Source organism: Oncorhynchus nerka, linkage group LG19, assembly GCF_034236695.1.
Source record: "Oncorhynchus nerka isolate Pitt River linkage group LG19, Oner_Uvic_2.0, whole genome shotgun sequence".
Lineage (NCBI taxonomy): Eukaryota > Metazoa > Chordata > Actinopteri > Salmoniformes > Salmonidae > Oncorhynchus > Oncorhynchus nerka.
In genome coordinates, this window is record NC_088414.1 from 11,820,961 (window position 1) to 11,837,018 (window position 16,058).

Sequence of the window (16,058 nt, forward strand, 5' to 3'; positions counted from 1 at the left end):
TACCTCTCTCCTCTCTCTCTCCTCACCTTTACCTCTCTCCTCTCTCTCTCCTCACCTTTACCTCTCTCCTCTCTCTCTCCTCACCTTTACCTCTCTCCTCTCTCTCTCCTCACCTTTACCTCTCTCCTCTCTCTCTCCTCACCTTTACCTCTCTCCTCTCTCTCTCTCCTCACCTTTACCTCTCTCCTCTCTCTCTCCTCACCTTTACCTCTCTCTCCTCACCTCTCCTCTCTCTCTCCTCACCTCTCCTCTCTCTCTCTCCTCACCTTTACCTCTCCTCACCTTTACCTCTCCTCTCTCTCCTCACCTTTACCTCTCCTCCCTCTCTCCTCACCTTTACCTCTCTCTCTCCTCACCTTTACCTATCCTCTGTCTCTCACTCCTCTCCCCTCACCTTTACCTCTCCTCTCTCTCTCTCTCTTCCCTCACCTTTACCTCTCGCTCTCTCTTGCTCTCTCTTGCTCTCGCTCTCTCGCTCTCTCTCCCCTCACCTTTACCTCTTCTCTCTCTCCTCTCTCTCTTCTCACCTTTACCTCTTCTCTCTCTCCTCTCTCTCTTCTCACCTTTACCTCTTCTCTCTCTCCTCTCTCTCCCCTCACCTTTACCTCTCTCCTCTCTCTCTCCCCTCACCTTTACCTCTCTCCTCTCTCTCTCTCCTCACCTTTACCTCTCTCCTCTCTCTCTCTCCTCACCTTTACCTTTCCTCTCTCTCTCCTCACCTTTACCTCTCTCTCTCTCTCCCCTCACTTTTACCTCTCCTCACCTCTCTCTCTCTTTCTCTCTCAATTCAAGGGGCTTTATTGACAAGGGAAACATGTGTTAACATTGCCAAAGCAAGTGAGGTAGATAATATACAAAAGTGAAATAAACAATAAAACAGTAAACATTACACATACAGAAGTTTCAAAACAATAAAGACATTACAAATGTCATATTATATATATATAAGGAAGTGCATCTCAGTTTCCACCTCATTTTGTGGGCAGTGAGCACATAGCCTGTCTTCTTTTGAGAGCCATGTCTGCTAATGGCAGCATTTCTCAATAGCAGGGCTATGCTCACTGAGTCTGTCCATAGTCAAAGCTTTCCTTAAGTTTGGGTCAGTCACAGTGGTCAGGTATTCTGCCACTGTGTACTCTCTGTTTAGGGCCAAATAGCATTCTAGTTTGCTCTGTTTTCTTTGTTAATTCTTTCCAATGTGTCAAGTAATTATCTTTTTGTTTTCTCATGATTTGGTTGGGTCTATATGTGTTGCTGTCCTGGACTTCTGTGGGGTCTGTTTGTGAACAGAGCCCCAAGACCACCTTGCTTAGGGGGGCTCTTCTCCAGGTTAATTTCTCTGTAGGCGATGGCTTTGTTATGGAAGGTTTGGTAATCACTTCCTTTTAGGTGGTTATAGAATTTAACAGCTCTTTTCTGGATTTTGATAATTAGTGGGTATCGGCCTAATTCTGCTCTGCATGTATTATTTGGTGTTTTACATTGTACACAGAGGATATTTTTGTAGAATTCTGCATGCAGAGTCTTGATTTGGTGTTTGTCCCAGTTAGTGAATTCTTGGTCGGTGAACAGAACCCAGACCTCACAACCATGAAGGGCAATGGGTTCTATAACTGATTCAAGTCATTTTAGACAGATCCTAATTGGTATGTCGAATTTCATGTTATATCTCTCTCATTTTATGTTCTCTCTTTCTCTCTCTCTTTCTTTCTCTCTCCTCACCTTTACCTCTCTCTCTCTCTCTCTCTCTCTCTCTCTCTCCTCCAGTATTCTCCCCCTCTCATCCCTCCAAGAGGAGAGGTAAATGCAGCAGATGCATTTGACATTGGCTCCTTTGACGAAGAGGACACCAAGGGTATCAAGGTAACACACACACACACAACCCTTATCTCATGAAACCACCAAGGGTATCAAGGTAACACACACAGCCCTTATCTCATGAAACCACCAAAGGTATCAAGGAAACACACACACAACCCTTATCTCATGAAACCACCAAGGGTATCAAGGTAACACACACACACACACACACAACCCTTATCTCGTGAAACCACCAAAAGTATCAAGGAAACACACACACACACACACACACAACCCTTATCTCATGAAACTACCAAGGGTATCAAGGAAACACACACACACAACCCTTATCTCGTGAAACCACCAAGGGTATCAAGGTAACACACACACACACACAACCCTTATCTCGTGAAACCACCAAAGGTATCAAGGAAACACACACACAACCCTTATCTCATGAAACCACCAAGGGTATCAAGGAAACACACACACACACAACCCTTATCTCAAGGAAACACACACACACACACACACAACCCTTATCTCAAGGAAACACACACACACACACACAACCCTTATCTTATGATACCATCAAGGTAACACACACAACCCTTATCTTATGATACCATCAAGGTAACACACACACACACACACAACCCTTATCTCATGAAACCACCAAGGTAACACACACAACCCTTATCTTATGATACCATCAAGGTAACACACACAACCCTTATCTTATGATACCATCAAGGTAACACACACACACACACAACCCTTATCTCATGAAACCACCAAGGTAACACACACAACCCTTATCTCATGAAACCACCAAGGTAACACACACAACCCTTATCTCATGAAACCACCAAGGTAACACACACAACCCTTATCTCATGAAACCACCAAGGTAACACACACAACCCTTATCTCATGAAACCACCAAGGTAACACACACACACACACACAACCCTTATCTCATGAAACCACCAAGGTAACACACACACACACACAACCCTTATCTCATGAAACCACCAAGGGTATCAAAAATAAATACACAGCATTATATAAAAGCTAAACCTGTAATCCGGATTTACACACTCCTACATCCTAGTGCATGACACACACAGACACACACAGACACACACAGACAGGAGGCTGAGGTGTAAATGTGGCTCCATCAGTGTTCAATATTGACACTGCCAGTAAGCAGAGCGGCCCACAAAGAAAGTCCTTCCCAAATAGTTTGGATGTTACACAACTGGAGGCTTTGGGCGCGTTCCAGGTCGCCTTAATTACAGTCATGCTGCCCAGCTTAGCAGACCTCACAGCTACCGGTGACGGGGGTTAACATCTGAGGAATCACGTCACCTTACACCTCATACCTGCCTCAGTGACTTTGTTTTGTTCTCTCTCTCTCTCTCTCTCTCTCCCCCTCTCTCTCTCTCTCCCCCCTCTCTCTCTCTCTCTCTCTCTCCCCTCTTTCTCTCTCCCCCTCTCCCTCTTTCTCTCACTCTCACTCTCCCCCCCTCTTTCTCTCTCCCCCTCTCTCTCTCTCTCTCTCTCTCTCCCCCTCTTTCTCCCCCCCTCTCTCTCTCACTCTCCCTCTCTTCTCTCACTCTCTCTCTCTCCCCCTCTTTCTCTCCCCCTCCCTCCCTCCCCCCCTCTCTCACTCCCTCCCTCTCTCTCTCCCCCCACCCCTCTCTCTCTCTCTCCCTCCTCCCCCCCTCTCTCTCTCCTCCCTCTCTGTCCCTCTAGTTGTTGGACAGTGACCAGGAATTGTACAAGAACTTCCCTCTGGTCATCTCAGAGCGCTGGCAGCAGGAGGTGGCTGAGACGGTGTACGAGGCGGTCAACTCCGACACGGACAAGAACGAGGCCCGCAAGAGGACCAAGAACAAACAGCTGGGCCACGAGGAGGGTAAGGCGGAGAAACGCAGAACACACGACCTGGACAGTTTATTTTGTGGTCATGGGGTTAATGTAGTATTGTGTGTGTTGTAGACTATGCCCTGGGCAAGGACTGTATAATGCACGGCTACATGTTGAAGCTGGGGAACCCGTTCCTGACGCAGTGGCAGCGTCGATACTTCTACCTGTTCCCCAACCGAGTGGAGTGGAGGGGAGAGGGGGAGTCACGGGTGAGCCTCCCACACACACAACTCTACGTCACAGCGTCCTCTCCATGTGCGTCGGTCCGAGTTTACGTGCGTGTGTTTCAGTTTGTGCGCTTCTGCTCTTCATGTATGTGGGTTTCTGGGTGGGTTTTTCTTTCTGTGTGTGTGTGTGTGTGTGTGTGTGTGTGTGTGTTCGTCATTGTCCATCCCGTCTGTCTAGTGCATGAAGCTTGTCCGTCTGTCTTGTCTGTCCTCGCTCACGTTCTGTAGGCCTGGATGAAAACAGTCAAACACACAGTCCGTGCCCCGAAGGTAAGTCTGACAGCTGCTGCCCCACCTCCTCCTCCTCTCCCCCAGTGGCACAGTAGACGGATCGGAGCTACCAGACAGCCTTACCTTCAGAGCAGCGTCCTCCCTCTCTAGCGCCGTTCCTAAAAAAAGGCCACTCTCCTCTGTAGCTTCCGTTTCGATTGGGCCGTCTCATTCTCCGATTGTGATTGGTTCCCCCGCCTCCCGGACATGTTCCTGATTTTGGTTTGTGTGTGTGTGTGTGTGTGTGTGTGTGTGTGTGTGTGTGTGTGTGTGTGTGTGTGTGTGTGTTCCGCAGCAAAACCTGCTGACGATGGAGCAGATCGTGACGGTGGAGGAGACTCAGATTAAAGATAAGAAGTGCATCCTGCTGCGCATCAAAGGGGGGAAGCAGTTTGTCCTGCAGTGTGAGGTACGGAGGACAACCTCTATCTCTGTCTCTCTGTGTGAGGTACGGAGGACAACCTCTATCTCTGTCTCTCTGTGTGAGGTACGGAGGACAACCTCTATCTCTGTCTCTCTGTGTGAGGTACGGAGGACAACCTCTATCTCTGTCTCTCTGTGTGAGGTACGGAGGACAACCTCTATCTCTGTCTCTCTGTGTGAGGTACGGAGGACAACCTCTATCTCTGTCTCTCTGTGTGAGGTACGGAGGACAACCTCTATCTCTGTCTCTCTGTGTGAGGTACGGAGGACAACCTCTATCTCTGTCTCTCTGTGTGAGGTACGGAGGACAATCTCTGTCTCTCTGTGTGAGGTACGGAGGACAACCTCTATCTCTGTCTCTCTGTGTGAGGTACGGAGGACAACCTCTATCTCTGTCTCTGTGTGAGGTACGGAGGACAACCTCTATCTCTGTCTCTCTCGCTCTCTCTCTCGCTCTGTCTCTCTCGCTCTGTCTCTCTCGCTCTGTCTCTCTCGCTCTGTCTCTCTCGCTCTCTCTCTCGCTCTCTCTCTCGCTCTGTCTCTCTCGCTCTGTCTCTCTCGCTCTGTCTCTCTCGCTCTGTCTCTCTCGCTCTGTCTCTCGCTCTGTCTCTCTCGCTCTGTCTCTCGCTCTCTCTGTCTCTCTCGCTCTGTCTCTCGCTCTCTCTGTCTCTCTCGCTCTGTCTCTCGCTCTCTCTGTCTCTCGCTCTCTCTGTCTCTCGCTCTCTCTGTCTCTCGCTCTCTGTCTCTCGCTCTCTCTGTCTCTCGCTCTCTCTGTCTCTCGCTCTCTGTCTCTCGCTCTCTCTGTCTCTCGCTCTCTCTGTCTCTCGCTCTCTCTGTCTCTCGCTCTCTGTCTCTCGCTCTCTCTGTCTCTCGCTCTCTCTGTCTCTCGCTCTCTCTGTCTCTCGCTCTCTCTGTCTCTCGCTCTCTCTGTCTCTCGCTCTCTCTGTCTCTCGCTCTCTCTGTCTCTCGCTCTCTCTCTCTCTCGCTCTCTCTCTGTCTCTCGCTCTCTCGCTCTGTCTCTCGCTCTCTCGCTCTGTCTCTCGCTCTCTCTCTGTCTCTCGCTCTCTCTGGATTTCTGTAAAACCTGGGAGTTTTGGGAAAGCAATCAGAATATATATAAAATTTCAATTTGTTTGAATGTATTATTAATTATTCTATTATAAGTTAATCAAATGGAAGGTGTGTGTGTGTGTGTGTGTAATAATATGTTTATTATCTCGGTCTCTCTGCAGAGTGACCCAGAGTTTGTCCAGTGGAAGAAAGAGCTGACCGATGCGTTTACTGAGGCCCAGAAGCTGCTGCGTCGCGCCCCTAAGGTCATCGGGAAGGGTCGGGCTGGGGTGGTGGAGTTCTCCAAACCTCCTCTCACACACCGCAACAGCAACGGCCTGTAGGCCACACACACACACCTACACACACCACATCCTATAACCTCATCCCCTATGAACCCGCCCGCCACAGCCCCAAGTCCTAGACACACACGCACACCACATCCTATAACCTCATCCCCTATGAACCCACCTGCCACAGCCCCAAGTCCTAGACACACACACACACACACACACACACAATAAAGCCCCACACTCTCACTCTGGAGTGTGTATGGACCAAACCTGCCAGCCGCTCTCCTCTGTTCTCACACACACACACACACACACACTGAAAGGCAAAAACGTACCCTCGGACCATGCGTGTACCTAAAGAGAACCAGAGCGCCCTCCCTCTCCGACCGCACCCTGGAGCGTTGCCACGCATCCCTCTTCCTCTCGCCCCCAATGGACCAGCATTCCACACAGCCGACCTCACGCACACACACGCGCGCACACACCAGCTGAACCCGGCAGAGCAGCAAACGCCAGTCCCGAGTAGGAGAGGGAAGACTAGGTCACCTGTCCCCACCTCTTCCTCCTCTTCTCTCCACCCCCCCCTCTGTCCCTCAATCCCCACCCAGCCTCGTCTTGAGACTGGACCCGAGCCACACGCACCTGCCGGGCCGCTCTCCACGGGATTGGCTGGCTGTAGTGGAGGGGCGGGGACCTAAAGCAGGTGGTGAGTATCTGGACCAATGGCACCGCTTGGAGAGAGGGGCCGGACCAATAACGTTCCTCTCCTGTGAGCTCATGAAGAGGGGAAAGGAGAGACTGAGTGGAGGGGAGAGAAGTGGAAAGATGGTGGGAGGAGGACAAGGAAGCAGAGACACCTGCCGGGATAAACCCGAGAGAATGGCAGTGAACTGCTCGTGTGTAAGTGTGTGTGTGTGTGTCCAGAGATGGGGCCATAGAGGTTGGCAGCAGGTTTCATTCCTTCCACAGAGAACGACGAAGGAGAGAAAGATGACGGCTTTGACTTTTTGAAGAGACTTTGACCCTCTTCTCCTCCTCCATCCCTCCGTCTCCTCCTCCATCCCTCCGTCTCCTCCTCCATCCCTCCGTCTCCTCCTCCATCCCTCCGTCAGTGAAATGCATAAAGTGCCAATGTCAATATTTACTTGAGCATCCAGGAGGACCCGTTTTGAAAGCAGGCCCCCCCCCCCCCGGATACAGAACTCTCTGTGGCACGGAACTCTTGTCGCCGTGGACAAACCTCTCCGATGCGGCTCGTGTGCACGGATCTTGGTAACCGTTTTGACTTTGAGGGGGGGGCTTTCATTCACCTGGCAGTATGCGTACCTCAGAGTGGGGACAGTATGCGTACCTCAGAGTGGGGACAGTATGCGTACCTCAGAGCAGGGACAGTATGCGTACTCGGAGCGGGGACAGTATGCGTACTCAGAGCGGAAACAGTATGCGTACTCAGAGCGGGGACAGTATGCGTACTCAGAGCGGGGACAGTATGCGTACCTCAGAGCGGAGAACAGTATGTGTACCTCAGAGCGGGGACAGTATGCGTACCTCAGAGCGGGGACAGTATGCGTACCTCAGAGCGGGGACAGTATGCGTACTCAGAGCGGGGACAGTATGCGTACTCAGAGCGGGGACAGTATGCGTACCTCAGAGCGGAGACAGTATGCGTACCTCAGAGCGGAGACAGTATGCGTACCTCAGAGCGGGGACAGTATGCGTACCTCAGAGCGGGGACAGTATGCGTACCTCAGAGCGGAGACAGTATGCGTACTCAGAGCGGGGACAGTATGCGTACCTCAGAGCGGAGACAGTATGCGTACCTCAGAGCGGGGACAGTATGCGTACCTCAGAGCGGGGACAGTATGCGTACCTCAGAGCGGGGACAGTATGCGTACCTCAGAGCGGGGACAGTATGCGTACCTCAGAGCGGGGACAGTATGCGTACCTCAGAGCGGGGACAGTATGCGTACTCAGAGCGGGGACAGTATGCGTACCTCAGAGCGGGGACAGTATGTGAGTTTTGAACCCCAGCAGGGCCGGAGACTTTGCTGTGTGAGAAGTTGTAATTGTGTCAGGGCCGTAATGTGTCAGGGCGGCCCTAATGTGTCAGGGCGGCCCTAATGTGTCAGGGCGGCCCTAATGTGTCAGGGCGGCCCTAATGTGTCAGGGCGGCCCTAATGTGTCAGGGCGGCCCTAATGTGTCAGGGCGGCCCTAATGTGTCAGGGCGGCCCTAATGTGTCAGGGCGGCCCTAATGTGTCAGGGCGGCCCTAATGTGTCAGGGCGGCCCTAATGTGTCAGGGCGGCCCTAATGTGTCAGGGCGGCCCTAATGTGTCAGGGCGGCCCTAATGTGTCAGGGCGGCCCTAATGTGTCAGGGCGGCCCTAATGTGTCAGGGGGGCCCTAATGTGTCAGGGCGGCCCTAATGTGTCAGGGCCCTAATGTGTCAGGGCCCTAATGTGTCAGGGCCCTAATGTGTACGCCGCAGCTTTCCAGATGTAGATCGGCTTGGCTGTATAAGTAGGTCAGTGTAGAGAGAGAGAGAGAGGTGGTAGGTGACGCAGGGTGTTTTAACGTTTGGAGCAGACGGCGACCGGAACCCGAATCTGTTAGTCCCCTTCAGTCTGGTTTGAACCTATAGATTTATTTCTGAATGTGACCCAGAATGGTAGGCCCACAATCCTCTCTGGCTTTATATGTGAGGAGAACCCGCTTGTGCTGCCGTGACACGGCCGTTTAACCGAGGGACATGAAAGTGCAGCTGGTTGTTGAAAAGAGAGGAGAAAGGATTTGTTCACTCAATTTTAATTTCAGGGTTTTTCGGAGGGTGGTGCCCCCCCCCCCCCCCTCCATGCAGTAGAAGGTTCCTCGCCTGTGATATATATCCGTGCGTTTCCACAGCTGTGACCTGCATGTGTGGCTGGGGGGGGGTAGAGGAGGGTTTATGTGTTGGGGGGGGGGGGGGTTGATATTCTAAGAGGCCTACACAGGTCAGTCAGGGGAAGTGATGTCGTTTTAGAGAGATACCTCATCAGGGCGTTTTCTTGTTAAACCAAAACGAATGGGGTTCTGTCTGACCTTTTTAACCTAATGTGTTACTCTATGTTCAATGTGCCAAATACCTGTCGCTGATTGATTCTGATTGGCTGACTCTTCTGGACCAATGAGAATCCTCCTATCTGAACAGGCCCCTGCGGGGACGGACCCCTCACAGCGCCAGCCTCTGGCCACACACACACACTCTCCCTCAACCGTTTGAATCTGAGGGGTCTTTTTTAAAGGGTACAAAACTGTGACCGAACTGGGGATGTGTGTGTGTGTGTGTGAGCATGGAGTGAATCTGCCTTTCAGCACCTCCACTTGTCACACACACACAGGGCTTGGTTGTAATGGGTCTATTCAGTGTGTGTGCGTTGTGTGTACAAGCATGAGTGTGTGTGTGTGTGCGTTGTGTGTACAAGCATGAGTGCGTGTGTGTGTACAAGCATGAGTGCGTGTGTGTGTGTGTGTGTGTACAAGCATGAGTGTGTGTGTGTGTGTGTGTTGTGTGTACAAGCATGAGTGTGTGTGTGTGTGTGTGCGTTGTGTGTACAAGCATCAGTGTGTGTGTGTACAAGCATGAGTGTGTGTGTGTGTGTGTGTGTGTGTTGTGTGTACAAGCATGAGTGTGTGTGTGTGTGTGCGTTGTGTGTACAAGCATGAGTGTGTGTGTGTGTGTGCGTTGTGTGTACAAGCATGAGTGTGTGTGTGTGTGTGCGTTGTGTGTACAAGCATGAGTGTGTGTGCGCTGCATTTCAATCGCTTGTCAGTGTTTTATTTAGTGTAGATGTTCTTGTCAAACATCTACACACACAAGCTTGACAACAAAACAAGACAATGAAAAGGGGCGGCATATAGGAAGAAGAGAAAAACTAACAAATTGAAGTATATATATATATGAATGAATATATGTGTGTATATTAAATGACAAATGCTCTAGGTTTATTTAAGAAGATTTCACGATGTAGAGACGCTCTCCGGATGAGGATGCTCTGTTTGAGCGTTGGGGTTTTGAAGTGTGTAAATCTGTTTGTGGTGAACACTTTGGATCTTTGCACATAAAGACTTTAGCTATCATACCTGCAAATTGCCAGATTATTATTTTTTGAATACCCGGACTCTTGCTCTTTTCATATTTATTGCGTGTTTTTTTGGGGGTAACGGCCTCTGTCTACGAGCTCGCGCCTGGGCTCTCGCTGTAGAATACTCCGGTTTTACACACCGCCAGACAAATGATTTGACACGTGCCACAAACAAAACGCAAATACTACTGGCGTTGGGTTACTATTACCATTACAGTCATGATGATTACTGTCATTGGTAATATTATTAAATGATTATTGTCATTCCATTTTGTTTGAATGAATTTTGTCATGTTGTTTTTAAGACCGCTAGGAGCATTATGTGTTGGACTGCTTATATAAAACAGTTCAGAAATAAATACATCATTTTCTTTTGTCCGTGTTGCTTTGTGTGACGTGTGGTTTGTTGACCTGTTGGGACACTACTTTAGTGCACTACATAGTGTGTCGTGATATCAAAAGGGAGGTATGAATGTCAATGAGTTCTCATGTTCAAATGTTAACATGGGGGGGTAATGTTTGTTCTTTAGAAATACGGTGGTAAGCAGCCAACCGTCGAGTGACAGTTTTTTCCCATATCATCCAGCTAATTAAATACATTTGGATAAACGAATCGCTGTTTTATTCCACGTTTTCAATTTAAAAACATGAAGAAATAGACTGAGGCTCAGACACTGGACCGTTTGCTGATAATAATTCAACATCAAAATCATCTAGACAAACCTACGGGATAGGTCCGGGGTCCCAGCCCTCTTTCCTCCCGCTTCCCCCACCGCTTCTGTCCCCCTCCTATCAACTTCCCCTAGCTCTTCTCCCTTCCTCATATTTTCTCACCCCCTTTCCCTCCCCTACTTTTCTCTCACACCCCTTTGGTACCCCCCCTCCAGCCATCTTCCTTTTTCCGTGAGGCTTCTTCTCAGCTGCAGCTGTCAGGTTGGAGCGACAGCCGACTACCCCTCAAGACGGAGATACAAGGCTTTTCCGCGCTGTTGCTCTGGACTGGACTTTTGAGTTATTGTGTGCGTTTTCACTCTTCCAATATCAACAATAATCCATCACTCGTAGGTCCATATCCCAGTAGACTACCAGAACATTCCAGCTTTCCCCTCTCTCGCCTCTGTTTTTGTATGCTAGTCATCTGTTGGTTTGTTTTGGCCTAGGGTCTTAGCCTGAGGCAAATAAAAGACACAGGGTGAATGTTAGATTGCTACAACATTTTCTTACCCTTATTGCTTCCCCCCCAGCTGTAATTCTCTCTCCCTTCTCATTTACCCCGTTTTCCTAACAGGGTAGTATCCCATACGTCCCCCCGTCCCACTATATTTATGGCGCCATATTTTGGCAAGCAAAGCTGCCTCGAGCGAGAGAGATATGACGTCTGTCACTCTTATTTCTGACTGCTTTGTTGGGTGCCCTGCTCGGCTCGTGTGTGAGTCTGTTTGACGGTGGGACAGTGAGCCTCTCACTTTGGCCCCCGCGGGATTGGGATTATAAACCAGTACATTTGGAGTTCCTGCGTTGATTTAAAAGCCGTCATAAAGGTAAGCGAGTTATGCGTTTTAGTTTGTATTTCTGTGACATGCCAGAGAATAGTTTGTGAGAAGGGAGTTTGTTCTCATAACTTTATTTATAAATCCCGGGGTGGACTGAGGGAAAGATGGGGGGGTAAGGGAAGAGGGGGAAGAGAAAAGCGAGTAGGGGAGAGGGAGGACAAAGGAGAGGGCCTGGGATACAGTAGCTGCCCTAGTGTGACTTTGCCACTACATAGACTGGATAAGGTAATGGCCAATTCTGACCGGGTTGTAGCTACTGTAATGACACAGTTGTGTTGATTAGGTGGGTCACAAGAAAAACGGATTGATTCAGGCGGGAGACGCTTGGAAACCACTGGAGTTGAGACCCTGTTCCGGCGAACGTGCCGTTGACACTGCGTCATGTCGCCACGGTTACATCTGGCACTGTTCAGTGGTTGCTTACATATCGCCCAGGAACGTGTTATGGTGAATCAACTGAAGTACAAACACTGAAGTATAAATCTCTTAAGATGGTTGTCTGTCCTGCTAACCTACATCGCTCTCGGAGATGGATAGGCTGCGTTGGCGTGATGTTGCCTCGAGACTGTCCACAACAGGGTATGTCTTCATGTGTGTCCATCCCTAGACCCAATACTTGTGTAAAACCAGGCACCACTTTTCTCCTTCCTAACCGGCACCACCTGACCTGCCCTTCACCCAACAGGTTCTCTACAGGTCTCTGTCTGTCTATGCCCGCTGGTGTTCCAGGCAGGTGCTGCAGGTAGCGTGTGTGTCTGTAAGGTCCTGAGGGCCACAGGCCAGAGGTGTGTGTGTGTGTCTGCAAGGTCCTGAGGGCCACAGGCCAGGGGCCCAGAGGTGTGTGTGTATGTGAGGTCCAGGGGCCCAGAGATGTGTGTGTGTCTGTGAGGGCCACAGGCCAGGAGCCCAGAGATGTGTGTGTCTGAGAAGCCCAATGGAACGGACAGCTGAGTCGGGCTGAAGGTGTAGGTTAGGGGTGTAGAGTGATCTGTCATGGTATTCCACCACCGTCAGGTGTTTCATAATGTGTTGTCAACTTCACAGCGGTTACTATGTCACCAGAAAGGTATTGGGGGAAAAAAACATTAACATTTTATCTTTCAATGCACTCGCTCTCTGAATCTTCTCTCTCTCCATCCCTCTCTCTTTTCTTCTCTCTCTCTCTCATTACCGATCTCTTTCTCGCGATCCTATTTCTTTCTCTCATTCCTGTTTCTCTCCATCCTCAGGTTGTATCACCGTTTCTGCGGTGTCCCGCCCCCCCCACTCTGACATCACATCTGGCTGACCTCTGACTGTTTGACCCCTCCCCCAGCAGCACTTGTCATGGCGTTGTCCTCACCCTTAAAGCTCTGGGAGCAGAAGGGAGGTGCAGAGATGATGTGGCACGAGGCATTACTGTTCTGGAATGGTCCTCACTCTGTGTGTTCTAGAATGGTCTGGAATGGTCCTCACTCTGTGTGTTCTGGAATGGTCCTCTGTGTGTTCTAGAATGTTCTGGAATGGTCCTCACTCTGTGTGTTCTAGAATGGTCTGGAATGGTCCTCACTCTGTGTGTTCTGGAATGGTCCTCTGTGTGTTCTAGAGTCCTGTGTGTTCTAATGAGTCTTCATGTTGTGTGTATTCTAGAACGATCAGCCCGTGTGTGTTTTGGATACGTCATTCTTTGTGTCGTCTACTGTATGTCCCACACTGCTTTGAATGGTCCCGTCTGCAAACACATCCACTCCTGTGCGTGCACACAGTAACCAGAGCACCACACGCGCTCTCCATCACCCATCTCTTTTTTTTCAGTTCCTATATTCTAGTACAGTATGTATTATCATTCAAATGGATGAGTAACCTGTTTCGACCACCCCTGAGCAGAGGACGGGAGAGTGGTCCTATTGTCCTTCCTGTCCTCTTCGTCTCCACAGTAACAGCAGGTCTGATCTAAACTGACCATACCACCTCTGTTATTAATGAATCAGGAGTAAACCTGTCATAGACTAGTTCAGGACTTATTACATACAGTTGAAATGATGTGTCAGTAATTCACTGCGGTATTTCACACCTGTTTAGTGGGCAAGAGGAAACTGAACTGCAGTCGTAGACGTAGAGGATATTTGCTCTTCCACACTAGCGTGCGTGTGGGCATGCGTGCGAGTCTGAGCTAAACTGCTGTCACAGTGTATATAGCCGCTGAGCCTGTTCTGTAGACTGTATTGGGCCTTTTTCTAACAGTAAATCTGAGTCTGGTTTGTGGCCCAGTTCCAAATACATGCTGTGAAAACTAGGGCTGTCAGAGTTAATCCGTCAACTCGTTAACATCTTTGTGGATTTGATTTTACTAATCGCGGTGTCTGAAAGTGTTTAAAATGCACTTGAAAACATCCCAAATTCTATACAGCTAAAAGAACGACAGTGATGCTTTTTGTATGAAAAATCTTAAATCACAGCTCAAGTTGAACAAATTCGGAGCTTGCATTTAATCACAGCAAATCCTGCAATTAACTCAATTGCGTTTTTTCGCCTCTAGTGAAAATACAGTCAGTCAGTCGACGATAGAAAGTCAGCCAATGGTCAAGTAAAGGCAGCACGTTGCCTTGTGTTTTTATGTACTGTGGTGGCGTCCATCTTGTTTCTTTCCAGCACAGTAAACTGAGTGACAGCCTGGCGCAGCAATTTCTCCTCCCAGATCAGACTCCACCAATCCTAGAGGCCGAGATGGCCCTGCGAAACGAGCAGTTGGTCAACGGAGAGCGAGGCCGCCACTCCAACCAATCAGATCTCAAGTCCTCCACGCCCTGGCGAGTCCTCTCGCCCAAACTCAAGAGCCCACCCCTGGGGGAGACAGCCAAACAGGAAGCGGCCACAGAAACAGGAAATCAGAGCAGCTGAAGCAGAAACAGGAAATTACAACAGAGCAACCGAAGCAGAAACAGGAAATGAAAACTGAGCTGTTGAAGCAGGGGCAGGAAGTGAAGTCAGGGAAAGAAAAGGTGACAAATGATGTCAAGATGCCAAAAATGGAAGTAAAGAAAGATGAGCAGAAAGAAGGGGAGAAGAAGAAAGAGGGAGTGATAGAGGGGCAACAGAACAGGAGAGGTATTATGTCACGTGGTCATGTCCTAAGACATGTACGTACCGTATGTGTGCTATGCAAACCTGCTGCACTGGGGCATCGCAAAGGCACTCGGTTTATCTGGCATGAGTCGTGCGCTGTATTTTTTTTCTTCATGTAGCTCTTAGCCGCCAGGCTACCTGGCTTCCTGGAACATACACACAGTGGAACATTCACCTTCTAAAGAACACACAATTTTGCATTTCTCTTTCTCCCCCCACCTCCTTCTCTTTCTTTTTCTCACGCTTTCTTTCTTTCGCTAAATCTCTCTTCTCTTTTTCTTCTCTCTCTTCCCTCTCTCTCTCTCTTTCCTCTCTCTTTCTTCTCTCTCTCTTCTTTTCTTGCTCTTTTCTCTACCTCTCTTTCTTTTCTCTCTTTCTTCTCATCTCTCTCCTTTCTCTCTATCTCTCTCATTCTTCTCTCTTTCTTTTCTCTCCTTCTTCTCTCTCTCTTTCTTCTCTCTCTCTCTTTCTTCTCTCTTCTCGCTCTTCTCTCTTTTTTCTCTCGCTCTCTTCTCTCAATTCAATTAAATTCAATTTGCTTTTTTGGCATGACGTAACAATGTACATATTGCCAAAGCTTATTTTGGATATTTACAATATAAAAATAAAAATGAGAATCAAAATTGTCAACGGTACAACAGTAACAACAATAACCAAGTGTCAAAATAACCATACATTCAACAATAACAATAAGTATACAGTAGAGGACATGTGCAGGTTGATTGGTCTGTCAGACACTGTCCCTCAACTTATGGCAGGCAGCAATGTAGTGCGCTGCCAACCCACAGCTCTCTGCCTCCTCCCCCAACAGGACGGGTAGCCTACTCTCATCAGCGGGGTCTTTGAAACCTTGAATAAGGGTTTCAAATTTGGGGAAATGACACTAATTGTTTTATATTTTTGACATTTTGTCAGGAAATGCAGCTCCGTCTCAGGTTCTGCTGTGGTGCAGTGGTTGCACAGCCTTTCCTATACAGGGAGCCAGGTTTTCCTGTGTCTACCCTTCTCAATGGCAAGGCTGTGCTCGCTGAGCCTGTACTTTTTCAAGGTTTTGATCAGTAACCATGGTAAAATAGTTAGCCACGGTGTACTGTCGATTTAGGGCCAGATAGCACTGCATTTTGCTTTGTGCTTGTGCTTGCGTTTCCCAGTAAGCAATGTAGTTTTGTTTTGACTGTGTTGTAATTTGGTTTATTCTGATTTGATTGGATGTTCTGGTCCTGAGGCTTCAGTGTGTTAGTAGAACTGGTTTGTGAACAGGTTTTGAGAAACAGGTTTCTCTCTC

At 49.0% G+C, this 16,058-nt stretch overlaps 1 protein-coding gene and 1 long non-coding RNA gene across 2 annotated transcripts in view; one reads left to right on the forward strand and one right to left on the reverse strand.

The window, feature by feature from the left end:
• The window catches only part of LOC115146893 (G protein-coupled receptor kinase 3), a 74,376-nt gene extending 63,879 nt beyond the window's left edge, over positions 1-10,497 (forward strand). The window contains exons 17-21 of the mRNA XM_065004723.1: positions 1,768-1,863; positions 3,559-3,721; positions 3,805-3,941; positions 4,525-4,638; positions 5,885-10,497. Coding sequence (XP_064860795.1) covers positions 1,768-1,863; positions 3,559-3,721; positions 3,805-3,941; positions 4,525-4,638; positions 5,885-6,046 — 672 coding nt within the window. The 3' untranslated portion in view covers positions 6,047-10,497. The remainder of the gene's footprint in view (positions 1-1,767; positions 1,864-3,558; positions 3,722-3,804; positions 3,942-4,524; positions 4,639-5,884) is intronic.
• Positions 10,498-14,112: 3,615 nt separating this feature from the next.
• On the reverse strand, positions 14,113-15,192 carry LOC115101052 (uncharacterized). Its single transcript, XR_003859248.2, has 2 exons — positions 14,796-15,192; positions 14,113-14,491 (listed from the first exon to the last, which is right to left on the reverse strand). It is a non-coding gene; the product is annotated as an uncharacterized LOC115101052 (long non-coding RNA).
• Between the last annotated feature and the right edge of the window lie 866 nt (positions 15,193-16,058).